Raw genomic sequence first — 26,081 nt, 5'->3', positions numbered from 1 at the left:
GGCGGGCGGGCTTTGGGGCCGTGCGGACGGACGGGAAGGGCGTCACTTCGCCGCTCGATCGGATGAGCCGATTAGCGGACGTCGCGAGCCATCTTTCCGGCGGGGGCGGAGCTTCCTCACGCCGACGTGCCTTCCGATTGCCGCGGTTAGCGATGGGCCGATTTGCGTGGCCCGCGCCGCATTTCCTCCGCCGCCTTGACGAAAAGCAGCTTCCGATCGGCCTCAAAGGTTTCCGACCGTCGGCGCTTGTCGGGGTTCTTTTTTCGTTCGGGATTCAAGTGTTATTGGCATATGGATAAATAAATAGCAATAAAGCGCAAACAGAGACGACGGTGCCCGTAATGCGGTGCAGAATATCATGTAGTGCAAAATTTGAGTGCAAGATATCGTATATGCGCACGATCGAATCGGATTCGGCTTTCAAATCTTGCGCTTGCTTTGAATTATAATCACCTTAACGCATGTTGTTGTCGGCAACTTTCCAATTCAAATTAAAGGGCCAAGCAGAGTAATAAGCCAAACGCAGAATCAAAGAAATCCAACCCAAAGATGGAACCGAAAGGAAATCGTGACATCATCCAAATGATGTTTTGTTTCGTTTTTTCGTCAGCAAGAAACCGAACGCCGATGTCTCCTTAGTGCTTTTCAGGGCCGAAATGCGGCACCTTCCTCAAGTGTCCTTAAATAAATGTACTTGTCGTGGCGGCCGCTCGGAATTATGATGCGGAATTTATTAAAACGCCACCGGCGCCGCCGCATTCATCTTGGTGACGCGAGAATATGAGCGCGATCCCAATCAGGAGCGCGGCACAATTCATGGGGTGCCGCAATCGGCCGGCCTTTCACAAGTAAGTAATGGCCCCGCTCTTGCCTCGTAGCTCGTGCCAACAGGACATCCATCTTTCCTTCTTTTTATTATTTCGAGCCCCGCCCCCCCCCCCCCCCAAAAAAAAAAAAAAAATCTTATTCAGATGGGAAGAAGGTGACAAGTCAATAGCTAAGGGAGAGAATAAGAAAAAACGGCGCCAGAAAGTCTCACGCCCGGCCTTCCTCAATCCGCTGGCTTTTAGTCCGAGCTTGTCCTTTGAAACTTTTCAAAAGTTTTTTTGCCCACCGAAAGAAGAAACCCAGTTAAGGATCTCTCCGATTTTTAATTTTTCATCCCAATGAGTCTTTTCTTAGCGCTTAATTAAACTTTTTCTCTTTCTTTTTCGGCCTTTTGTTTCTGCGTCCCCTCGGAGACGCGAAACTCCTCCACATCCTCACGTTCCGTCGTCTTTTTTTCCCCCGCCCGCTATATCGCAGATGTTATCTGAGGGTGGGTAATTGCGCCGTAATTATGCCAGGGCGCCTCTTCCCCCGTCGGGCTCGCCGCTCCAAGCCGGAAGGAAGGCGAGGGTCCGGCCTTTTCCGTGTCCTTTTCCCGTTCGTGGACTCCGCGCTAAAATACCCGTCCAAAACGTCCCGCTGCAAAGAACGACCGCAAAAAAGCCCAACCCGAAAGCCGAGCGAGCGCAGCCATGAAAATCTTCTCCGAATCCCGCCGCTTTCCTCAAGTTGTATTCCCGAGGCCCGACCTCGCGCCATGCGCTTGAAATTCGGACAACTGCCGTTGATTATATCGGGTTATCTTTATTTTTTTTTCCAATTGCGATGGGTCTTTTTTTCTTCTTCAAACTCAAAAGTTGGTGGCTTTCTGGCTTCAACGCCGCGAGAGGTGCGAAGCATGACGGCGCCAGTCAAATCCTGCGAGAAGCGCGCGCACCTCCCGCGCACTCGAAACAGGAAGTGAATCACGGCGCGGCGCGCAGATTTTCACTTTGGCGACCTCTCGTTCTGAACGGTGGAGCGAAAGGTCGCCGAGGCGTGCGGAGGAACAAAGCGAGCGCTCCTTTGATGGCGTTTGGCTTTTATGTCGGTAAATTGTCTCTTTTTTTCCCCATTTGTGTTCTGGTGCGCCGCCACGGTGGAAAGAGTGTCTCTTAAAAATGAGAAGCGGGTCTGATGCGGGCACCTTTGGCTTCTTCAAGTTTTGCAATTTGGAGGAGTCGTTTGACTATGAAAGGGTCTTTTTGACTTTTCCCTTCCTCCTTCCTTCTGAGGTCAAATAGGTCAAATAGGAAGTCTCCCTTTTAGGTTTGAATGTACAGGAATAAATCCAGCGTTGTTTTTGTGCCTCTTTCTCTTTTTTTTTCCGTCGGCGTCAGAGGTGAACGATCAGATGTAGTTGTTTTTTTTAAAACGCATTAATGAAGGTCAAAAGGAAGCGGTGACACACTTGGATGTAGGAAGAGAGAATCGATGCTCTTCAAGTCTTGTTTGATTGTTCGGCTAGATTTTGTAGTTTTTTGTCAACTTTTTCGATTTTATGCTTCATGATGCTTAATTATTGGTGACTAATAAAATACATGAGGAAAACAAACACTGCGCACCGAAATGTTACCGCTATGTATGATGACATTTTCAGGTTATGTAGATTTCACCGTACAATTGACTAAAGACTATTACACTTGTAACTATCCTTTAGTGCTCCGTAGTTTATGAAGACGATTTACGTGAAAGTTTTGAAAATGACGTTTTCAGTTGAGTGGTGATGATTAAGTTAAAAAAAATGACTGTAGATGATTTGCTGATCCGAATACATATCAACACACCTCTAAAGATATGTGTACCTCATTGACAAATATTGACATGGAGGCTCTTGAGGAAAGAGCAAAATGTCAAGCGTGGATTGATTTTGTTGTTGTTGTCGAGGGGGTTTTATTCAACAGGTCATCTCATATCGCTCGTGTAGACAGTTATGTCAAATGGTCTATTTATTGCAAAGGAATAGAATCTTTGTGGCTCGTCGGGCGCGGCCGGAAAATTCCCGCCCGCTCTCCCTTGTGCGTGCGGCGGCCTCTTCCCGGGATAATTACGGGTGAAAAATCCTTGTCATTGCAGCGGGAAGCTCTTTAGGTAGCGATTCACCCCCATGAATGGGAGCCTAATTAATCCACTTAATCTGCTGCATGAGATTATGGCACACACACGCGCGCACGCACGCACACAGATGGCCTGTCCTCCGCAATGGAGGGCCGCTGATAAAAATATATATACTGCTGTTGAAAAGTGGGGTGCACAGTTTGATAATGCGGTGGCGGGGGGGAGGCATATAGATAAAATTATATATTCCCATCCAAAGTTGTGTGATAAGGCCTTGAGCTCTCCATCACTCTGACAGGCTGCAATAAAAGCAAGTTATCCTCGTCCTCCCTCCCGCCCGCTCGCCCGCCCTTCGCCCGCTCGCTGTAAATATGACAAGGGGCACTTCCTGTGATTTAAAAGGCCGCTTCCTGTTTGCCGCGGCAGCGCGCACCGGCTTGTCCTTGACGGCGGAACCGCCAAAGGAAAATGCGAAGATTCCTAGAAGATGACAAGGCCTGAAACGGATTCTCAGTCTGCACAAAAATAAGCGTGCTTCAAGTGGACCGAAAGCCAAAGATTGCGCAGCGGGACACACTGGCGCAGCCAGTTTGCCCTGTCCACATGAAATTTGGCAAGCGTGCCGATCAAGAGCAGACCCCCAAAAATTGTGTTCCCGAAGATGCTCAGGATGTGCGGGATTTTGGTTTGAAAAGTGGACGTTTGAAGAAGTGTGCCGTTTTGTGTTGAAGTAGCCGCTTCGAGGCCGTTTGCGGCCTTTCCCATCGTAGGGTTCCTCCTCTTAGATATTTACTCGGATGGCTTCGATATTAGAAGTTAGTCGGCCAAACCTTAAGCTTGTTTGAAGTATGGCGGTGAAATTTCATGACCCGCGATAAAACGATGTATACCGTGGCTGTAAAATATTTCAAGCTTACTTCTCCGCGCGGCCGCGTCACATATCATATCCCAGATGAAGCCGGGGATCCACGATAAGGTCCAACTGGAAGACGGCGGCCCAGACGGTCGATCGGAGCGAAGCGGCGTCGGGGGGCTATTTGGCCCGGCGTTATCGGCGAGCGCCCGAGCATCGCCGCCACTCCGCGCGTGTGGAACCGTATCGGCTCGGATCGGAAGTGTCGGCGCGCCGATGGCGGGAGATTTTCCCCGGACCTCGTTGGCTTCACGAGCGTTTTGGAGCTTTCGTTGCCGCGGCTGCAAGTTTGACGCCGTTGCGCAGCTAAAGCGAAACCAAGGCGTCCGCCGGATAAATGAGCGGCGTAAAGTGTGAAATGAGTGATGAAACTGTGTGTTCAGCGGCGGCTTGTTGATTAACATGCGGCATGAACATAGTCGTTAAAATACAAATCATTGGCAAGAGAAAGCGCTTAAGATAGCCCCTGATTTAAGGTGCGTGCGAGAAGACATAAAAGGCCTTTGGATGGAGCGCTTTTATTATCATTTATGGCGGAGATGATTTGTTTCATAAATATATCGGAGAGAGAGAGAAACCTACAGAGGGGTGGAGTGGAATCGTCATTCATTAGTGCCATCTAGTGCTGGAGAGAAACTTCTCAACAACGTGTTGAAAATCGGTGGCAATCTTTCTGACGGCGCGGCTCCCGGCCTCCCGCGCTTATTCCGGCTCTTGTCTTCTTGCTCTTGAAAGCCGGGAGGTGGCGTGACCACCGGGGGCCACTTTGCGCTCTTGGAGGTCAAGTAGGAGACGCTGAATTGGTTGACGAACGCGGAAAAAACTCAATGAAGAAGTGTGCCGTGAATATTCGGGAACCGGGTATGTCCGAAACCTTTCCTTTGGGATGGGTTGAAAAGGTGATCAATTGCTGAGGCTAAATTGGGGGAATTTGCTGAAAAGTATCTAACTTGGTGGCATAAAAAGCTCAACATCTGAAGGTGGGAACGGTTCCAAACGCTGCGTGAATGCGGAGGGCTTTCAATGTGTTCGATAGCTCCACATTTCTTGGGAAGTTTTGAAAGGCTACCTTTTCGGGAATGTCAAAAGTCATGCTAATGATACTTAATGCGAGGAACTTTCTCAATTGGTGGAAAGGCGGTAGAGGCAGCCTGCGATGCCGTGAGTCCGTGAGCACAAAATAAAAGTAGTAACAGCGATAATGGAAATGTTCCCGTCCAAATGGGTCATTGAAAAGAAAAAGGTAAAATCGCCCCGCCCCGCCCCTCCCCTCCCCTCTCCTCCCAGAGGAGCGTCCGTGGCGGTGGTGATTATGTCACCACTTAGTCAACTAAGTGACAGTGATGGGTTTGAAATGCACTCCGCGTCCCAGCGGAGACCGTCACCCCGGCCGCCCCCCTCCTCGGCTCCGGCGCCCCACGCCCCCCCCGCGAGGTCCGCCTCGCGTGTTGCGTTACGTCGGCGAGGCCAAGTTCAACAAGGGAGGCGGAATGGAAGGGGCGGGGCCAGCTCCCCTTCTCGTCCCCCCCGCTCAAGCCCCACCCTATCTAACTTTTGGGCTTCCCGTCGGTTGGTATTGAAGCCTGACTCCGGCATGTCCATCACGAAGGGGAGAGCATGTTAGTTCCACTGCAGGTATCCTCCATTAGAACAATGTATTGGTTCCGCAGCGTGACCTAGCTTCCCTGCCTATCTTTCCTCTAATCCCCCCCCCCCCCCATCCCATCCGCGCCCTTCGCTATCTCCCGGCCATGGTGCCGTATTGCGAGAGACGGGCGGCGCGCTTTGGGGAGGCCACCTCTGCCCCGCCGTACAGCTTGAGTTACAGCAACGCGCCCGGCCCGCCCCGGCCTCAAAATCCCCCGCCGCCTCGCCCCTGCGACCCGCCGCCTCCGACCTCCGACCCGCGCCGGTGTGGGTGTCACGCGCGCAGCTGGACCGGGGGCCGCCGGCTCGCGCGGCTACTAGCCGGATGAAGATATGTCTTCAGATGGGTCCTCTCCGCCCGGCCCGGTCCGTCGGCTTCACGGTGGCGAGAAGGTGCAGCCGCCGGCGGCGAACTTAGGGTGACCTCGGAAACGTGGCGTTCCCGCCAAACGCCGCAAACGGCGTCTGACCTCGGCAAGAGTGTATATATAAGAAGAAGAAATACCTGGATCCAATTCAACCAAGTTGAAAGTGGACAACCTTTTTGACCTTTTTTATTGACCGCTTCCTGACACCCTTTTTGACTTGTCAGGAACCATGTCGGCGCCAAGTCATGAGCGAAGTCCAAAAAGAATGAACCGTGTGGATAGTTCTTCAAGGACTGAGACAAAGCTCGCTCAGGGATGGGCCTCGTCACGTAACAATAAAGGCGGGAACCGTAGCGCCAATAACAGCGGCTCCTCCCGGCTGATGTCCTTCACAGCTGGCTCTGCTATTGTGCAGTTGCCGGGCCGCCCCTGTCGACACCCTCGCCGCTATTGTTCGCAGCCCTAGGAAGTTTGCTCCCTTCCGTCGAGCGGCGACCGCCTTAAAGACCCCGCGCGAACCGCCGATTCCCCGCGCCGACGGTCGAAAGAAGCGAGCCGCCGCGGCAGTTTCTTTGAAGAACCGGTCAAGCTCGAGGAATCCACCGAAACATTCTGTCGCAGCCAGTCAAAATCAAATGGAGGGGCACATTATGGATCGGTAAAAAGCCAGTCAAAAACAACACGCTGTCTGAGTTAGCTCAGTTCCCGTCAAAAGTCAAGCGCTTATCGAAAGAAGAAATCCAAAACCGCCTGAGATAGAAAATCGGAAAGGAGACGAGCGTGCGGCTCCCGCTTAGCTTGGTCTCCGTTTCTCCAGGATGGAGACAACCCATGTTTTGTTTTGTTTTTTTTCACGGTGTTACATTTCCGGAGGTCGCGACGGGATCAGCGCTTCAATGCCGCAGGTGCGCCTTTCAGCCCGCGGCCGGACGAGCACCCGCTCGGGCCGGGACCCCGCATCGTCCGCGTATTCCCTTACGGAGATGGCGATCGGAGCGGCCGGGACAAAACTCCGGGTCCCGACCCCCGGACCTTCGGGTCCCGTCCGAGGCCCGGGCGGGGCGGGCGGGTGTTCCCGCTTTCCCGGGGAAGACAAAGTCCGCTCCGCTGGGGGAATCTCATCAACTTGATGGACTTTATGAGCGTGTCAGGACAGAAATAACAAGTGAGGGCTCGTATTAGAATCCGCAAGCGGCGGGGTCGTTCCCACAGTCTTTCCCCAGTAACACAAGCGCCGCGTTTTGTTAACTTTTTGTCTGCCACAAAGCCCCTGTGTGTGTGTGTTTCGAGGAAGGAACAGAGACAAGACTTACTTCAGATTTCACCCGAGAAGACTCCTCAGTCCGTCCGCGCACTTGAGACGACGCTGTCCAAACTGCGCTTTTCTTACAAAAATGACCATTGGGTTCAACCCGTGTAGGCTTCCGGATAAGACTTGTGAGTTTTTGGAGACGGCGTGCAATCTTTATCCTCTGTGAGGAGAAGCTAGTACGATGGAATGACCTTATGTCGCTATTCTGCCCTCTGGTGGCCAGGAGCGGCGACGTCCATTCAACTGATGCAGAAAAAATTGGGGCTTAACCTTCTATTTGATTACCATGATTGAGGAGTTTGTTATCAAGCCCCGTTTCCCTCGCCGATAAACGCATTACAAAAATGTGTGGGGCTCGCGGGCCGAAACCGGCAGAAATCAAAACGAAAACGTACTTAGATAAGTCTGTCGCGGGAGAATCGGCCGCGGCCACCGGCCGAAATTCCGAATCCTCCAACAAGCGCGCTTTTTGCGAGACATAACGTAAGCGGAGCGGTCGCGAGCGCCAATGTTGTCTTTAATTACGGCTGCGATCGGACGCCCGGGCTAACAAACGCGGCGGGCGACATCAAAAGGTGCGCTTAGTGCATCGGTCAGCCGGATTGCGGCGCGCCAAGGCAAACACGGCGGAGGCCAGAGGCTTCATTCATTGAGAACCCCCCCGCCCCCTCGGCCGCAGAGGGGGGTTCAGCGCGAGGTTACTCAAATACAGCCAGCTCAGCCTGCGCACACTGTCCATTAACTGGGAAAACACGCGCCGCCGTTGTTTTCCTTCGCCGCCAAGCAAAAGGACTCTGGCGGCGAGCGTGTTTGGGCCTTTTCCGAAACCTTTCTTCTGGGAGGCTACGGAAGAACCTTTCCCTTCGATTTCAATCGGGGCTTAGGTCGGGAGTGGCGAGGGAGCGCGAGGGAGCGCGAGGGAGCGCCACGGCTGCGGAAGGGGAAGCTTCCGACGCCGGAGCGCTCGTTGGTCCGGAATGAATGCGGCTTTCGCCGAGCGCCGCGGGAGCCGGCCCCGGCCGTTCCGATGAGTCGGCTGTCTGATGGCCGCCTGACGGAGCCGGGCCTAATTTTCGCCTATTTGATGCCTGGGCACAAGAATAAAAGGCCCCAAAAAACAAACAAAAACATAAAAGCTCACGGGGTGAGTCTTCCCTGACAGTAGTTGGCGCTATACCGATGCCATTGAACATTCCTACACAAAGCAATGATCCAAGAAGCAACTGAGGATTTTTTTTTTGTTCACAAAAAAACGTATGGAAGCCATAAAATGGTAAAAATCGCCTTCATTCTCACGCTTCTCATTTCCCCGTTTTCTTCCGAACTCGTAAAAACCATATTTGTCCGGAACGTTAGATTTTGCGAGACGCAGAGTCCGGCACGCCTCCGGAACCCTTGAGGAATGCGCTAATGATTGGCGGGAAGGTGCTGGACAACCCAGCTCGACAGGAAAAAAAAAAAAAAACTACTTTTTTTTTCCTCATTCAATCACAAGTTTCGCGCTAAGACGTCGGATTACGGCTATGAGGAAAAAACACTGGGCGAGCAATTTGGAGGATTTGTCACCAAGACCAAGAAGATTGCGCGGAAAGTCCCGACGATTTTCCCCCCGTCAGAAAAATATAACAACATTGCGGACGCCCCAGATTAAAAAGAGAAAAGAAAATAAGCATCCATTTTCCTGCCGGCTGTCAATGAACGTTGCTTATATAACCTTTGACCCCTCAAATGCATTCATTGAGTGACTTTTCCAAATAAATAGGGAAAGCGCTATCAAATCCTTTTGTAAAAAATTCAAACGAAATCCCACGTACTTTATTCAATTGACGTTTGTATTCTATACTGTTTGAGGGTTTGAATCTGTCAACGTTGAGCTCAACTCAAACGTCTTCGCGATCGTATGGAAAAAAACACAATAAATAAATGCTTGGAAAAGTAATGCTCTACGCAATACCAAGACTGAGCAGTTTTACAGCCTAAATCCTTATTTTTCATTTGACGTCACCTGAAGAAACGAAGGCGTCGCAAATAATCGTCGTCATCAATTAGCCGCTGTCCGGCGCAGACATAGCAACAACAAACCCCACCCGCGCCGCCATCATTATCGCTTGCTTAAAAAGGTGCGCCGGCTCAGGCGGCCATTAAGTGGCCCCCGCCTCCTTCAAATGCCTTTCAGGAATGAACGTCCACCCTGGGAGATGCTCCCTGACCTCGCGGCTTAACCCCGGCGTGCGTGCGTGCCTGCGTGCGTGCCTGCGTGCGTGCTGGATGAACTTCTGCTGTTTGGGGGAGAGTTTCACTAGGAAAACATTCTTAAAAAAAACCCTTATTCCTACAAAACATACTGAAATAAGTTCTGCGTCCGTCAGGAAAAAACGAACATTACGCAGTTGTCTTTTTCGGAATCGAGAGTTCAAATTCCGGGGGGTGGAAATTGCATTTCCCCCCCCAAAAAAGGCTGGGCTTGCTCCAAAATCAATTGTGAATTCAAGTTTGTTCTTTTTCAGGGGAGAAAGTATTGTCGCCAGCAAAGGTTTCTTTGTGTAACTTTTCAAGGCGGCAGGTAGCTAGCAGCGGCGGCGCTAAATCATTCCGGCTTAGTTGGCCGTCCCGCTCCTCGCTCCTCGCTCCCCGCTCCTCGCGCCTCGCGCCTCGCGCCTCGCTCCTCGTGGCGTCTGCCGCTTGCCTTCTCAACTTCTTAGCAGCCTGCTTTTTTGGGGGTCATCTCTCTTCCGCTCTCAACGCACACGCGACACTGGTGCGCGTGGGAGAAAAACCGGCGCATTACTTCCCTCGCGTGTAACAATAAATATTTCCATTTATATGCAAATGTTGATCTAGTGACCGAGAAGGACGGATGAAGAAAAAAAGCGCGGAGCTTGTTTTGCGCGGCGGCAGAAAGAAAGCAAGCCGGGCGCCAAATCTTCCCGTTATTTCCGTTATTATAAATAAGCGCTGTCCAGCTTTTTTCTCTATGTGGATAGCGAAACTATTCGGGGGCGGCTCCCAAAGTTTTTGGGCGGTTGCGCTCGGGCGCTGGTCCTTTTCCCTTGTACTAGCGCCGAGCAGCTTTGGATTCAAACCGATTTCAAACGCGATGTTTCTCAGCCAATAGTGTTTTCAATCCTGATTGTCCAAAACGAATGAAGGCAATTGCTCCGATTGCACCGGGCGAGCTTGAGCGCTTCCCGTATTACGGGAGTGGCCTTTTTGTTGTTGTTTTTTTGAATGGTGAAGCCCTATCTTCCGAAGCGTGATTTTCCCAAAGTAAAAAAGGACTTCTTTTGATGTAAGTGTTTTGTTGTTTTTTTTTTTCAGGCGCGCGAGTGACGGCGAGCGTCAGCGAGTAAATCATCTTTAGCCGCATTCTATTATTTCCGCGAGCGCCTTGAAAGCAAACTTCTAAGTAGTTTGAAGTCACTTGAAAGTGCGCGCGGGCGCGCGCGCCGGCCGCGCTTAGCTGACTTCCTCCCAAATTGCTGACATAATTACATGAATGTCATTTTTTATGACTCGCAGTAGAAGAAGGGGGAGGGGGGGCAGCATTTCCACTGAAGCAGATAATTAGAGTCGGAATAAAGCAGGGGCGGAATAATTAATACATCAAAACTAGATGAACTTTTTCTAATTATTTTTATTTAATCTCCATTCTAATTATTGTTCTAGTCGGCTGAGCCAGATTGCCTGCCCTCATTCACGGCTGTGAAATGCACCCGTGGCGCTCAATCCGCACGCAGCCAAACGTCGACCGCGCCGGGCTCCCCCCCCCCGCCCGCTCGCTGATTGAACTGTAATTTAAATTCCGCCGCTGCAAAACAAACAATTTGCATCCACCTGCCCCGCGCTTCCTTCCGATGGCCTCCTTTCAAACGGCTTTGGCCGCTCGACTCGACCGCAAAACGCAAAAAGTCGCCGGCCGCGCGCTGGGGAAGGCCGCCGTCATTCGTTTGCGTTGAAGAAAAGCCCATCGTTCGTTCGTTTGAAGGGAGGGAAGGGAGATCGATTTGTTAACGGCGGCGTTCGACGTAAAGCGCTAACTCGTTAGCCTCGTTCCTCCCTAGCGCCGTGACGGCATGTTGACGTTTTTAGCGGGAGGCATGTTGGAATGCTTTAAAAAGTCCTATTTTGGTCCACGTCAGAAAGGAGAAAAAGTGAGAATTTCTGGGGGGGGTGAAAATCGTCTTTTAGGCCACAAAGTTGTAGTTGATAATAACGCCAAAATCATATGATTTTCTTTTTTCTTTGGGTAGAAGCAGATTTTCAAGAAAAAGCCATTTTTTAGTTAGCAAGTCTCCACTGGCTTTTAACGGGCATGAACAAAAACGCCTATGAAATGAAAATGGAAGAAGCAAAGAAATACTTCAATATTTCTTTCCGTATTTTGCGCCGGTTCGGAATCCAATAAATAGAATGCGCCCGTGTCACGTCTGCCTTTGAAAACGCTGACTCGCCGATACCATCATAAAATAAGCATAGTAAGAAGTCGGCGGCAGCGGCCGCTTCAGCGCCTGATGCTCAGATTGCAGAAAAAGGCAAAAGAGGCGGGGCTTGGGGGCGGGGGGGGCTTTTAGCTGCGCCTCAGATTAGGAAGTAATGCGAGTCAGCTGAATAAAATGCGCGAGCCTCATCACAGGCATGAAATTAAAGTCGTGCGTGGCGACTAGATTAAAATGAAAATAAAAAGTCCTGTTGACTAAATGAAAATTGCCGCCTGATTAATGCACAAAACAAGATCGGATTTAATTAACATCAGATTTAATTGAGGCTCCCCCAATTTAAGATGCGTTTTTCTTCCGGCCCCTCGGTAATTCGGCGCCGTCTCGCCGGCCCCGATTGAGGCCACCGATAGATTCCGTTCATTGGTATTATTTGGATGGCTGTCGTTATTTCTTTGCGTGGATATGGATAGCGTGGGAATATTCTCGTGTTCTTCTTCTTTTTATTTTCAGTCAGCCGACGGTTGCACAAACCTTATCCATTTTTCATCCATCCGGTGGTTATTCTCGTTGACCGTTCCGTCGGCGGTAATGTGCTTTTTTCTTCGGAAAGGCGCGGCGTGGCCTTCCTGCGCGGAGGTTGCGCGTTGTCCCCGTACCCGTGCGGGTTTTCCCCGCGAGTTTTCAAAATATCGGGTATCCTTTGATAGCTTCCGGTCCGTGACCACACGCCGGGCGCAAATCATTATTCCCCGCGCAGCAATCGATCCACGGGCCGGGACCGGGCCGCGGACCGGCGGTCGGGGACCCCCGCTTTAAGACACGCTTGGTGGGTATTTCGTTTGATCGAGATCGCTTGCGGGGAGAAGCTTCCGGAGCTCCCCGGCGTTTTGGCTTAGCTGCTTCTTGTCCTTCTTCCTGTTGCGGCGGTGGCGCTGTATCAGGATCAAAAGGAGATAGTGTAGTGTTATCTGTGTGTTGTATTATTTCTCAAGGCCAATATTTTGCTATTATCTCCGACTCCTATCTGCACATCTGCGGCTGTTGACTGGCGTCGGGCCACCCGGGTGGCGGGCGTCTCTTTTCAGGGAGCGCAGTGACACCGTGTGGCCGGGCGGGGAGGTGCATCGGCAACCCGTGAAAACGGCAGCGGTTCCGTAAGGTGGCACGTGTGCGAGCGTTATGCGCACGTTGCCCTGTCTGCGTGTGTCTGCGGCGTTTCAGGGTTGCGATGACGTCTTGTTGGGGGAATGCGCCTCAAGGCCTCACCTGGACTTGACCCCGGCGGGGGAGGGGGGCATAACAAACGGACCCCGACGCCGGGACGCTCCCGATAGTAAGCGTCCGGCCGCGTGAAAAATTGTTGAACTGGAAAGGCGCATTTTACCTTTAGTTTTTAGTGCGTATGAACACGAAAAGCTTGTATTGGTTTTTAGCTGAGCGTTTAGCATGAGCTCCAGGGTGAAACTTTTCATCACGGCAGTTAAGGTTGAGTCCGTTTTCTTTTTTTCAACCCGGGGTGCTAACCTTAGCGTAACCTAAGCTGTACGTAGCGCGGCCCCTTGGCTTTCCAGTCTACTCCGAGTGTGTTGAGCTCGTTTTGTTTTGCCCGAGCAAAATATCAGTCTCCTTACAGTTAGCCTTCAGCTGACGCGATTTCCTTTTTTAGCATGCTTTTCGATCTACCGTGTGCGCTTATCTCGAAGTCGCTCATTTCTCCTTCCTTTGTGAACCGTTTTCATTTTTATTCAACCGTAAATGGTCATTTTAGCATCTCCGAGAATGTTCGGCTTCATTCAGTTTTGCGTTTGCTGTTGTGGGCTCAGGCTACGAGCGTGTTTGACTTATAGGAGTTTAAAAAAACTCGCCAACGTTAGCACTTATCTTAGCACGGAACTGTCGGTCGTATCGTCAAACATTTATCGAAGCGTGAGTTGCTTTAGCTCGACGTTAGCAAAATTAGCATCACACGTGCAGAATTCTCGATGGATATTGGGGGGTGGGGGGATTTAAAAAAATAAAAAAGTATCCTTTCACCCGCACCGCAGGTTTTGCTCGCACCGTATCTTCCCGGCCACCCCGAGCCGCCGGTTCAATTAGCTATCACGACCTTGACCGTGAAGGTCAGCTGGCTTTGGAGGGAAAAAGCCTCACAAGACCACGGAGAGGAAGATGGATGTGTGTGTGCGTTTCACTGTCTATGCGCGTGTCTGTGTGTACGTTTCTTATCTGTGCGGCTTTCTGGAGTTTTAAATTATTCATCCTCCTCCTCCTCCTCCGCCTTTGCCGCCTTCCACATCTCCATCACACGGCTGCCCGCATCCGCCCGGGGAGCAGGCGGTCGCCACGGCAACCTTATCGCAGATCGCAGATTTGGGGCTCCAGAAATGAAATAAAAGAGGAAATTGGCTGTATTAGCATAAGAGGAGTCAGCCCAGAGTTGAATACACACATCACCCCCCCCCCCCCCCCCCCCCCCCCCCCCCCCGGCTCCCAGCAACAGCCCCACCCCTTGCCTTTCTCCTTATCTGATGCCAGCTATATATATATATATATATATATATATATATATATATATATATATATATATATATAATGTGTGTGTGTGTGTGTGTGTGTGTGTGTGTGTGTGTGTGTGTGTGTTTTTCCTCCCTAATTCAACTGTCCTTTGTTCCTTCATGAAGAAGACGGATATGTGAGGGCAGGACAAACATATACGCGGCCAAGAATAAGCTGCTGTCGTGTGTGATTGACAGCTCACTTTATTTTCCTCCTCCTCATTTTGTTTATGGGGTGGTGCGTTTTGTTTTTTTGTCTTTTTTTTAATGCCGAACGGCGGTCAACGGTCTTTAGCGCTGACCGAATCTCATACGCACCACATAGGAGACAGACGGAATTTGTCACAAAAATACATTTGTTATATTTGACCATCTTCCAAATATATTTAAGCGCGCAGTTTGTTTGTGTCATCACAGTATAGTCCATCTATAGCTGAACTTTATTCATCCTTTGAGTTACTTCATTGAATTTGAGACGCTAAAAAATCTAGAACGTAATGAATCATGCAATAAAATAGAATAAATGCATACATTAACATAATTGCTTAATTATTATTGAATAACATATTCTTTAAAATAATATGAAAGCAATAAATAAGCAGGGTTTGAAACTAATCGGCCTGTCTTTGTTATTAATAGAGCCCATCAATAAAAATAAGGAATTACTATTTATAAATGAAATAAAATGGACATTTACTTCAATTTCAATGTATAAAAGGGATACATTCATTACACTAATTATTTGTGTAATAAAAAGTGCATGTAATTTTTGTATTATTTGGAAAAAAACTAGTTTAAATGTAACATGTAGTAATGTAATATTTGTTTGAATATTGTAGGTGTTTGTTAAGAAGTAGCTAAAAGGCATACATAAAACATTGTTGGTGAATAAATGTATATAAAAATATGTCGAGAAGTTGAAAGACATTTGACTCGTGTGTGTGTGTTTCAGTCACACAGTTATGACACCGCTTTATGCATAAACGGCACGATGCATATCATATATCTATTTTTACGTATTAGTATTGTCACGTCACATGCAATACGTCGTTCTCAGTATGCCGTTGTTATTTAGGAGAATGAGTTCCGGGACGGACGGCATCTTTAGCAAGCGGGGCCCTTCACTTTCACGGCGGGGTCCCGCCCCCTCCCCTAATTGGAGTTAAGCAGCCGACAAATATAAAGCCCCCCGGACCGGTCCCGCTTCTGCGTACCCCGCGCACACCCGACCCCCGCCCGCAGATGCTTCCAAATGTCAACATACGCTCCCACTTAGACCGACACTCCCCCGGGGACGACGGCAAGTGTTTCTTATGCTAATCGCTTATCTCCCTCCGGCGGACAGCTTTTCGCGCTCGGGAAAACGGGGGTTGGTTGCGGGTGTAAAAGGGGATAACGCCACCACCTCTCGGTTGAGGTTGAGCGAGCGCCGCTGATGTCTGCAAGTTCGAATCTAGCCGAGGGAGAAAACAAAAAAGCCACGCTGATTCAAAGAGTCCCAAAACAACTATTGGAGACGCGGAACTGACCCGTACCAGTGGAGAACTCGCAAACGACCTACTCCTGGAGGTCCGGAACGCAGGCGCGGGCTCATCCGAAAGCCGTTCGTCGGAGTCTTAACACTCAACCCGGCTTTCTCGGGAACCGGCTCAAGTTCAAAGATTCAAAGGTTCGAGCCGGGAAAATCCCAAACCGACGCATTGAGGTCTTAAACCGACCCATCTACGTATAGAAACCTAACCTGCTGAAGTACCAAACTGACCCTTGGAACTTCCAATCGCCAACAGAAGGGGTTGGAGCCCTATCCTGAAACCAGCCCGCAGCAGTCCGAGCTAAGTCGAGAAAGTCCAAACAATGGAACAGGAAAATCTACCTAGGGATCTCCACAACTGACTCGGGTCCAAAACCAACCCGCGGTAATCCGGGATCGACACAACGGGGACCGTGATAGCCTATGGAGGTCCGGCAGCAATCCTCGGAAGTCCGAAACGGAAATGGATCGTCAAAGTAGAAAGCCAGCCCAGAGAAGTCCAAACGGATGAATTGAAGTCCAGAAACCGAGTCGAAACGTACAAAAATTCAAAGCCCCATAACTGTGCGGAGCCGTTTGTAACGTAATGTTCTTTAGCATCTCCTGCCCTTTGTGCGTCCCGCCACTTGGCGGCGCCGCCCGAATCTCGCGCTTCCTCGGCGGTCCCCGCCATCGGCGGCCCATGCGTGATTTACTCATCGCCATAGGAACGCCGGGCGCCCGCGGCGACGGCCCGCCCACGCGCCGCCGTCTCGCGCGCGCCGAGAAGGCTTGTCGGCTAACGGGAAGTGACACGGCGAGACGGGCGGACAATGGATCTTTGCCGGTCCCCGCGTCCCACGCGCGTCCGGACTCCCCTGGCCCAGCAGATAACCGGCACCGCGTCCAGGATCCCATCCCGGGCGCGTCCCCGGAACCGTTCCGCCGGCGGGGAGCCGGGTAGTGTGGGCGCGGCCGGCGCGGGGGGGGCCGCGGGCGGTCGCGTAAAGAGACGGCGTCCGGCCTCGTCCGGTCAGACGGCGGCGGCCACGGTGTGTTTGCGGGAGCGCTTTGCGCTCCCACGCCATGTTTGCAGCGGTCGCCCGGACATTCTCTGAGCGCGGCGGCTGGGAGATAAAACCTTCGGAACAAAAGCGATTGAAACAAGTATCGAACACAGCCAGAAGAAGGGGGGGGGGGCCTCGAATATCCGCCACTGCCCGAGACGCTGGCTTTCGCCGTTTGAATATGCGCTGGCCCTGAATCGGGTGCACCGGTGGAACACGCGCGGAAAAGGGGCCGGTTAGGGGCTCTCGCGGACGGACCGGGCTCGGGAGCCCCGGATGTAGCGGGTCCGCGGTTGAATTTTGGGGCAGGCTTCCTCCCTTTTTGACCGGGACGCTTACCTGCGCCTTCTGCTTTCCGTTGCTTTCAAAGGGTTGCGAAGCGGCTCCGCTAGGATCGGGAGGCCTCGCGTCAGCGATAAGACGCTTCAAATGAGGTCCGGATGCTGAAGGTGGAGGAGGCCCGATCAAGAAGAAAAGTCAAGTGGAGAAAGAAAGAACAATGCGGAGAAAGCGGAAGGCGCGTGGGCCGGCTCGGCTCCAAAGTCGGACCGGCGGGACTTCGCCTGTTGTTGTCCGATCGGCCGACGTGGGAAGCGGACAATGGAAGGCGAACTCCGACGCGGGGATGCCACGGCGGCACGTTTGTTCCTGAGCCGCGGGGGCGGGATTCGTCCCGCTTTACCGGCGGCGGCCGACGGACTGGACTCGGGAGATTGCGGCCTCGGCGCCGCTTCCCAAACGGGCTTTACTCGGAGCGTGCGGTCCCCTAGCGAGCGTGCCGCCTAACGGCGTCGGCGACAAGCGCCCCCGACGCTTCCTGTCCTTTTGTCTGCTTTTTCCCACTAACTCGTCTTCCTCCGCGTCTTCGCCTCGGGGAATTGGCGTGGCCTTTGAATGGGGACGGGGCTTTTGGGAAGGAAATATTATCAAGAAATTCGCGTTGGGAATTTTTCAAAATATAACAAACACAAAAGGAGGCCGCACTTTGTCATTCTATGGCTTGGGAAATGACGAGAAAAGTTTCATATGTGCGCGCATGTGGCGCACGCCCCTCCCAGCGGTTGAAGACCACGGCTCGCTTGATCCCCCCCAACCGCGTTTGAGCCGGGCTCCGACGAAACCAAACGCCTTACGTGAAAAGTCGTCTTTTACCGACCTCGGGCGGCCTTTTGTCGTCTCCTTCGCGGGCCTCTGCGCACCCCCTCCCCCTCAAAGGGATGTGTGAGAGAGAGAGAGTGAGCGCGTGTTCCGTGCGCGCACGCGGACCTCCCCCCACTCAACAGGAGGTCCCTCGCAGGTAGAACGCGGCCTCGCTAATCCGCGGCAACACAGTAGGAAACGGGATTAGTGCGCCGCGTTTGAAAGGAAGGCGAAAGGGACTATCTCCGTCAACATCATCTTCATCATCGCCGCTGTCGTCATCATCGCGGCCCGCCTTGCGCGGAAGAACGTGCGCCTTCTGTCTCATTTGGACATTATTCAAGGCTGTCACGGTGCAATTATTTACTGCTTATCTCTGGCGCGCACAAGATGGTGCGTTTGTCACGCTGCCACACACACACGCGCACACTGACTCACTTTTATAAATTCCATTGATGAGTGCGTGTGATAGGGCGCCCCTTCAGTGCGCACCCAACCTTCATTACGCCATCGATTACCTTGCTCGTCTTATCGTGCCGAGACGCCGCGCGCGGGCGCCATATTGTTTGGGACGGACCCACCGACGCTGCGGTGTTCGCGCGACCTCGCGCAGACACACAAGACGAAACGCACGCAAACACACAACTTCAAGCGAAAACCAATTCAAAGCTATACCCCAAAACCAATTTTTGTGGGCTCCGACGAGCGCGGGATTTGGTCCCCAGCGTGGAGCAAAAACCACACATCCGTCCCGCCCATCAAGTATTAGCCCGTCCGTTGGCGCGCATTAACAGTCAACGTGGAGCCGGCGGACGCGAAGGCGTTTATCGGGCCGTAGCGTCTGTCGACGTGTCGGGCGATGAGATAGCGCGGCGGCCCGCCTCAGATGGCTCCTCGCGTGCGGCCGGGGGAGCGTTTGCAAACAAACGGCGGCCGATAGCGTCCGTGCTTGTCACCGGCGCCATCTATCTAGTGCGCCCCGCCCCCCTCGGGAGACTCCCCTCTGTTTTTTTATCGCGAATCCACGCAAACGTCCACACGCGCGCTCTCACTCGCGCACACGGAGTGAGGACGTCCCTTTGAGGTCGCGCGGATCGGCCAAGCCCAAGCCCAAGCCCAAATCCAACCTATAGTCTAAAAGCGGGACTCGGTCTGGAGGGGGCGACCCCGCGGGCCTGGCTACGGGAGCCCGCGTCATGTTTTTAGCCTGCCGGCTAACTCGCACTTTGCCTAGGAAGAGGAAGCGGCGATAAGCCTCATTCGCAGCGTCCGTCATCATCAGTGTCGCTATTAGCCCATGTTAGCTGTGTCCCGGCATCGTTAGCGCCGACGTTATCGCCGCTAACGACGTCTGCCTGATGCCGGCGGACGCTGCACCCCCCCCCTCCCAAAAAAAACACTGCAGTGCTCATGTCGTAAAGATGAGAATCAAAGTGCTCATCAGTGAGACGACCGTGTCCAAAATTTCAAGCGCGTCCTCCACTTCTGCTGGATTTTGCACACGTCCCTAAAAAAGTGACTGGAAATGTATACGAACGTTGTCCGCACGTCATGGGCGACCCCCCCCGCCGAGCGCCACCTCTGCGGCGGAGGCGCCCGACTGGCGACGGACGCCATGAGCGACGGGCCAAGAAGAGGCCGAAAAATGGCTGAGATCAAATGGAAAGATAAGCCGGGAGGAAAAATGGGAAAGCGGATGGATTGCCACTGGGGGACGGGGGACGGGGGGGGGGGCGCTATCGACGGGGAGCGGGAAAAGGCGGCGGCCGTCTTCTTCCCCGGCTGTCGAAAAACATACTTTACCGAGACACCGCAATCGGCAGCGCCGGTTGCTCTTCCTTCTCTTAGAAAACGGAGGCGAGGCCGCACCAAAGACCGGGAGGAGCGGACGGAACGCTCATTCGCCCTTCTTCTCGTAAACTGCCATCACGGCCCAAAAAACTCAAGATCTGCACCAGCCTTCATTTTCCCCATCACTACTGTACACGCGCTTCAGCTGGGCCGAAAACGGCGCCGCCGCCGGGTGAGCTGGACCCCGAAGCTGAAAGCGCCGCCTCCCTTCGGCTCGGAAAAGCTCCGCGGCGCCACCCGGAGACGGCTATAACGTCGCGTCGCGGATGGACGCCGGCCCAAGTCCGGCTAGGATGTCGCCTAATGGACCGAGCCAGATCTAATCACGGCCGCCATTCAAATTCCCCGCCCGGCTTTCAGGCGGCGGACAAGGTTCGGCTCGGCGCGAAACTCCATCCGCGACTCGCTCAATAATTCACGAGCCGGCTCTGGCCAAAACTGTTTTTCCCAAGCACCCTGGTCAGAAATGATCCCGTTTCAATCCATCGCCCCCAAAGTGAGTCGCATCAAAATGAGTCTCAAATGAAACTCCCAAAGTTTGACTTTTTGTTTGACTTGCGCCGGACGCAACCGCCCATTCCGGCCACCTTGCCCGGCCGCGTGTTCTTCATCGTCCGCGAAGAGAGAGGATGAGCCGAACAACGGATGGGATCCGACCCGGAGCGCGATTTTTCCTCGACGGCCTCCGCCGCGAAGCCATTTTTGCTTGAGTACGCCTGAGACTGCAATGAATTAGTCCCGTGAAGCCGTTCCGGCCTCGTAAAAAAAGGTTTTTGAGACATTTCTGACCGAGAAACACCGAACAGTGTTAGCGCGGCTTTGTGGAGGTGTGGCCTCCGGAGTCTTTTCATTTTGAATTTGTGCCTTTGACTCAAGGCACCCTGTTCGCCCCGTCCAATAAATCGGGCCGGGCCGGAAGGGCGGCAGCTCGCCTGTATTTCAGATCGCGGCCGGCGAGCGGCGGCCCCCAACCATCGGGAAGATGGAGCGAGCGTCCGATAGCCGCCGCCCCAAAGATGCGCTCCGATTCAGTGGCCGTCACCGGCGCCCGATAAGAGCGCAGAGTAACGCGCTCGAAGAGACGGCGACTCTCGCGAGCGCTCGCATCCTGTTTCTTGCCGTTTGGGCTCCCGACGCCAACCCACGTTGCCGTCTCGGGCCTAGTTTTGAGCGCAACCGTTTCTGGCGGACCCTTTTCGAAAGCAAAGGGCGCAGTCCACTCGCGGCCGATGGGTTCCCCTCAGGAAGAAATTGCCCGGACGAGGTCAAGTAGAGGCGGCGTCGGCCCCATCCCCCATCCCCACGGCTCGCGCCCAATGGAAGAAGGCGAAGTTGTGTCCGAGGTTTTGGCGACGCCCGGGGGAGGGACCGGTACCGAAAACGGATCGGCGGCTCCGAGTCGCGGCGGCGTTAATGCGGTGAATGTGATTAGCGGCTTATCAGAAGCATCGCAGGAGGCGCGGTCCTTATCTCCACATCCTGGCGCGACAGAGCGGACCGGCAATGGGACGGGACGGCCGCAAGATGGACAACACTGATGCGCATCCTGTTCCTTACATGAACGATACCGCACAATGGTTTCACTCGAGCGGCACAGACCGAGGCCGGACGTGACCTGCTCTCGTCTCGTCTCGTCTCGTCAGTTCTTTTCTGACGACTATTTCAACGGGGCAACACTGACCTCGCGTGGACAGAAGGTTGTCCTGCGCCTGGACCTTCAGCCTTTCCTGTGACGTCAAGCAAAGCGCGCAAGTGCGCAGCAGAACTGATATTGATGTTTATTCTGAGGCTCTTAAGTTTGTCAATGATAGGAAATGCAAAATCATTCTCCGCATTCATTCTGATTTGTTTAAATCTGTCAATTATATTCTTTCATCGTTTGGATTATCCGGAATGTCTGATTGTTTGTACCTATTTGCGTTATTGTTTTTTGCTTGTTGTGTTGTTGTTCTATGTTGCATTGACAAGAAATGGTTATTGTGACTTGTGAAAAGAATATGTGTACCGTAGGAACTTGTACCAAATATAACAATAATATGAAATTTAAATATTTATATATATATAATGTAAAAATGTGTCCACAGGAGGGCAGCGTGTCACGATAAAGAAAACGAGGCGTTGGCAATTTCTCGTGGAATTCCGAGTGAAGGCGGAAATAACGCAAAATAAATATAGAAGGATTTGGAATGGATGTGGAATAACATCGGGAAATCCGGAACGACGTTGTAAGACCTGGAATGATGTCGAAGGTTACTGAATATAAGGAAAGCTTCGCCAAAAGTGCCCCCTGGGCACAGCGTGTCATGTTTTGTGGGGCGCAGAAAAGTTGCCATGTTGGAACTCATTTCCAATGGGAATGGAGTGAGCGGAATGATTGAAATTTCAAAGTACATTTGTAATGTTGACCGTGCCGTTGGAATACAGTAAATGCTCAACGACCTTGACGTCCGTCCTAGTTTAAAAGCCCATTTTGAACAACTTAAACTGGTTTGAAAGCCAAAGCGTTATTCGAAACCTTATTTTGAAAGCTTAATCCTAGCTTAAAAGCTGTCTTGAGCCGCTGTAACATTGTACAGTTTAATAAGTCGTGTCAGACAGAATGTTTTTTTAAAGACGTTGAAAATGATTTACTCGACAGGAAACCGTTGGTGAACACAGCGTAGTTTTTCAATAAGGAATCCCGACTGGCTTGGCGAGTATTTTGCCCTTCCTCCCAGTAAGGTGAATCATTCCCTCGCCCGTTAAGGCCCGCACACTTGGCCGCGCAGCACCGGGACCTTTTCCTTGTTTTTGTTCCATCTCTTGCCTTTGGGCCCTCGGGACTTGACCTTTGCTCTCGGATCGTTGCACTCGGCGTGAGCAAAGTGTGAAGGCGAGAGTGGCAAAAGGCTCAAGGAGTCGCAACAGTAAGTGCGATTACTCAAATCTGCTTTTACCAACAACCTGGGGCATTTCCTTTTCACCTTTGCTTTAATCTAACCTGTCGTTTATTTAAGCAAATACGGAGCTGAATGTTATTTTAAATCAGACGTATCAGCGCTGTTTACTGAAGCTTTCAGTGGTTTAAGATCAAATCAAATAGAAAGCCATATAGCCACATTTATGTTGCGGATTGACGCTCAGTCCGATTTACGCTCAAGTCTTCAATTTGTGATTAGTTGGAATGGGTCGTTCAGCTTGTTATTTACTTGGTTGGAATGCGCGCGAGGGGAGGGCTGTCAACGTGAGCGCGTGAACTCGTCGTAACCGAGTGACGCGATCATTCCGCGACACCAATGCGTCTCCCACCTTTCGATGGTCCCGTCGTAACAAATGTGAGTGTTTAGAAATGCCGGTCTGTTCTTCAACTTTGTTTACAAGTATTGTCAACAATCGGGCGATTGTTTTGGACGAACCTTTTCACCGCTTAACGCGACGTTTTCATCCGATCGCGAGAGAAAGTGCTTATCTTCAAGCGAATGTCTCCGTCCGGCAAGGTGTGCCCGTTGTGCTGCGTTTTCAGTGTAGGAACGCAAACAAACCGACTTTTGAATATGCAACACCGACAACACCGCGCACTGATATTGAACGTGGCGTTTGAACGTAATGATGCTTAAGCGTCTTTGACTCAATGAGGCCTGCGTCTTGGAAAGTGCGCACAGGATCGCCATTGGTTAACCTGCCCCTTGCACCACGGGAGCTCTTCCTGTTTTTCGGAATCCTTCTCAGCTGCGGAGGATTTGGCCACTGTCCTTAGCGATGGACGCTTCTCTTCCCAGACGCTTTTCCGCCATGTCCCAGCCCGCCCCGCCGCCCATCCTGTCCGTGGCGCCCACGCGGGCCCTGGTGGACGAGGTGTTGAGGGTGCGGGTGGACAATCTCCCTCCGGGAGCCCCGGTGACCCTGCGCTGTCTGCACCGGTCGGAGGACAAAGACTACTGGGAGGCTTACGCCCACTACGTCAGCGACGCCGCGGGAGCCGTGTCGGGTCGCTGAACCGTCCCGCCGTGCGAAGGTCCCGTCCGCCAGTGACGCCGGCTGACTTTTGTCCCCTTTCCTTCCCCCAGTCGCAGACGACGTCAGCTTAGGGGGAACCTATCGGGGTAAAGAGGCTACGGGTTTGCTGTGGAGCATGCGGCCCGTTCCCGGGAGCCGCGCGGGACTCAGGTAAGGCGGGGGGGGGAAAAAGCGCGCGTTCCAACAGCTCGTTCAGCCCGACGCCTTTCCCGACGGCAGGCTACGCAAGCGCGACGTCGGCGCCCCCATGCTCTTCAGCATCTCCGTCTACCGCGGCCACGTCGGCCCGGGCTTCGAGGGTCTGCGGCCCCTGGCCCAGGTGCCCTGCGAGCGCTGGTACCTGGCCCCGGGGGTCCGCAGGACGGACGTGCGGGAGCGAGGCGTACGCGGGACCTTCTTCGTCCCGTCAGGTGGGCGGACTTTGCTCTGCGGGGCGCGGGGGCGGGCGGCTCCAGCCCCGTGCGTCCTCCAGCCCCGTGCGTCCTCCAGCCCCGTGCGTCCTCCAGCCCCGTGCGTCCTCCAGGTCCGGGACCCTTCCCGGGGCTGCTGGACATGTGGGGCGGCGGCGGGGGGCTGCTGGAGTACCGCTCGGCCTTGCTGGCCTCGCGCGGTTACCTTTCCTTGGCGCTGGAGTATTTTGCGCCCGGCGAGCTGGCGGACGCCGAGCTGGAGTTCAAATACTTTGAGGTAAAGTCAAAAGTCTCGGGGAAAGACGGCGAACTCTTCCGGTGCCGCGGACGAGACTTTAAATCGCGATAACGATAGGAAATGACAACGTTCTCGGCAAATAGGTTTCTTAACGGAGGGTGAAAAGTTTGTGTCGATCGGCTTTCTCGAGGCTTTTGTCCGGCTTCTCGCTAGCTGGCCTTCGAGCTGGTCAGGCGGCATCCCGCCGTCATCCCGGACAAAGTGGCGCTTTTCGGCCTTTCCTTGGGCAGCCTGGTGGCCATCCACATGGCGGCCGAGAGCCTCCTTGTCAAGGTACGCCGGCCCCGGCGCCGTTTTTCCCTCCGTTTTTCCTCACCGTTGGACGTTTTGCAGCCCGCCTGTTGCGTTTGCATCAGCGGAAGCCATTTTTTCCCACGCGGCACGTCCGTGAGCAAAATCCACCAGCCGCTCTCCGTGTAGGTTGTCGGCACCGCGCGCGCCCGCGCGCGCCTTCCATCTCCGTCGTATGCGTAGAACCCGCTGTGGCCGCCGCGGCAACAGGGACGCTCGCAAGGTGCGCCTGGACGAGGAGCAGAATCTGATCTGGCGAGACCTCGGCCTGCCCATCTCCGGCGACCTGTCCCGGAAAACAGATGTAAGTTTGCCGTCGGAACCCGAGGACGTGCCCGGGTGTGTTTACGCGACCGATCCCGCGTCCGCTTCGGGATTCGGCTTTCGAGAAGTCGCTCGCCGTTAGTTGTTGTGCCACTGAACAGGTGAGGAGGATCGACTGTCCGCTCTTGTTGGTCATTGGCCAGGATGACCAGAATCATCCCGCCGCCGAGTATGCAGAAGATGTGAGTGGGGGGGGGGGGGCGTTTTTGAGGGGAAAACACAGCTAATGGTTTGACCGTTGCGTCAGATGGCGCGGATGATGCGTTCGGCCGGTAAGGAGCACCTGCTGACCCGCCTGGAGTACCCCGACACGGGGCACCTGATCGAGCCGCCCTACTCGCCTCACTTTCGGGCCACCAACTTCATGTGGGACTTCAAGAAGGCCAAAGGTGGGCGGGGCCATCCTCCTCTCCTCCGTCTTGCGCCGGGCGATACGTTTGAAGCGCGCGCACGTGACCTTTGCGTCTTGCAGTCACCCTGCTGTGGGGCGGCCAGCCCAAAGCCCACTCGGACGCCCAGGAGGACTCGTGGAACAAGATGTTGGCCTTCCTGCGGCGGCATCTCTACGCGCCCGCGCTTCCCCCGGCCCGGATATGAGCGCAAAAAGATTGCGTCCCCTTTGCCTTTGGGGCTGCTGACGTCCTTCCTCGATGCATCAAATCGCAACTTGTGCGCCGCAAACATTTTTTCGCCTGACAAAAAAGATCGATTTTTACAATGTCGTGCATCGGGAATGCCCGACAAGTGGGTGATTGGAAATGAAAATAAAGCAACTTCCACATTTTTTTCTCATTGTTTTGGCGAGTGCATGAAAGTGTGATCGTTATTGCATCGTTGCAGGCCTGTTCCAGAGCAGAATGACGTGCAGCCGTTGTCAGAGCCTCGACTTTTTCGCAGCTCTATGGCAGACCTAACAACGTTAACGAAGTGCTCGTTTGTTGACTTAAACTGGATTAGCATGCGTGTGAAATTAAGCGAAAACACCAAATTATTATCTTTGGAACACCTTGAGAGAGAGAGAGCGAAAAAGCCCGC

The 26,081-nt window shown here is 53.0% G+C and overlaps 1 protein-coding gene across 7 annotated transcripts in view; it reads left to right on the top strand.

Moving 5' to 3' along the window:
• LOC148405244 (peroxisomal succinyl-coenzyme A thioesterase-like) overlaps positions 1-25,827 on the top strand; it is a 74,720-nt gene extending 48,893 nt beyond the window's left edge. Inside the window, exons 1-11 of one of the 7 annotated variants that reach the window (XM_088406880.1) lie at positions 22,945-23,041; positions 23,486-23,694; positions 23,774-23,873; positions 23,943-24,133; positions 24,247-24,410; positions 24,585-24,704; positions 24,765-24,847; positions 24,933-25,026; positions 25,148-25,228; positions 25,294-25,435; positions 25,519-25,827. In XM_088406880.1, the coding sequence (XP_088263006.1) occupies positions 23,499-23,694; positions 23,774-23,873; positions 23,943-24,133; positions 24,247-24,410; positions 24,585-24,704; positions 24,765-24,847; positions 24,933-25,026; positions 25,148-25,228; positions 25,294-25,435; positions 25,519-25,643 (1,296 nt within the window). In that variant the 5' untranslated portion in view covers positions 22,945-23,041; positions 23,486-23,498 and the 3' untranslated portion in view covers positions 25,644-25,827. Of the gene's footprint in view, positions 1-22,329; positions 22,634-22,944; positions 23,042-23,485; positions 23,695-23,773; positions 23,874-23,942; positions 24,411-24,561; positions 24,848-24,932; positions 25,027-25,147; positions 25,229-25,293; positions 25,436-25,518 lie in introns of those variants that run through there. The other 6 variants (XM_088406883.1, XM_088406879.1, XM_088406877.1 and 3 more) reach the window with 6 other exon arrangements.
• Positions 25,828-26,081: the final 254 nt, after the last annotated feature.

This window comes from Hippichthys cyanospilos, chromosome 22 (assembly GCF_059441005.1).
Source record: "Hippichthys cyanospilos isolate Australia breed blue-spotted pipefish chromosome 22, RoL_Hcya_1.0, whole genome shotgun sequence".
Classification (NCBI taxonomy): domain Eukaryota; kingdom Metazoa; phylum Chordata; class Actinopteri; order Syngnathiformes; family Syngnathidae; genus Hippichthys; species Hippichthys cyanospilos.
The sequence above is the reverse complement of the archived record's forward strand: the minus strand, read 5'-3'. Positions and strand labels throughout refer to the sequence as shown.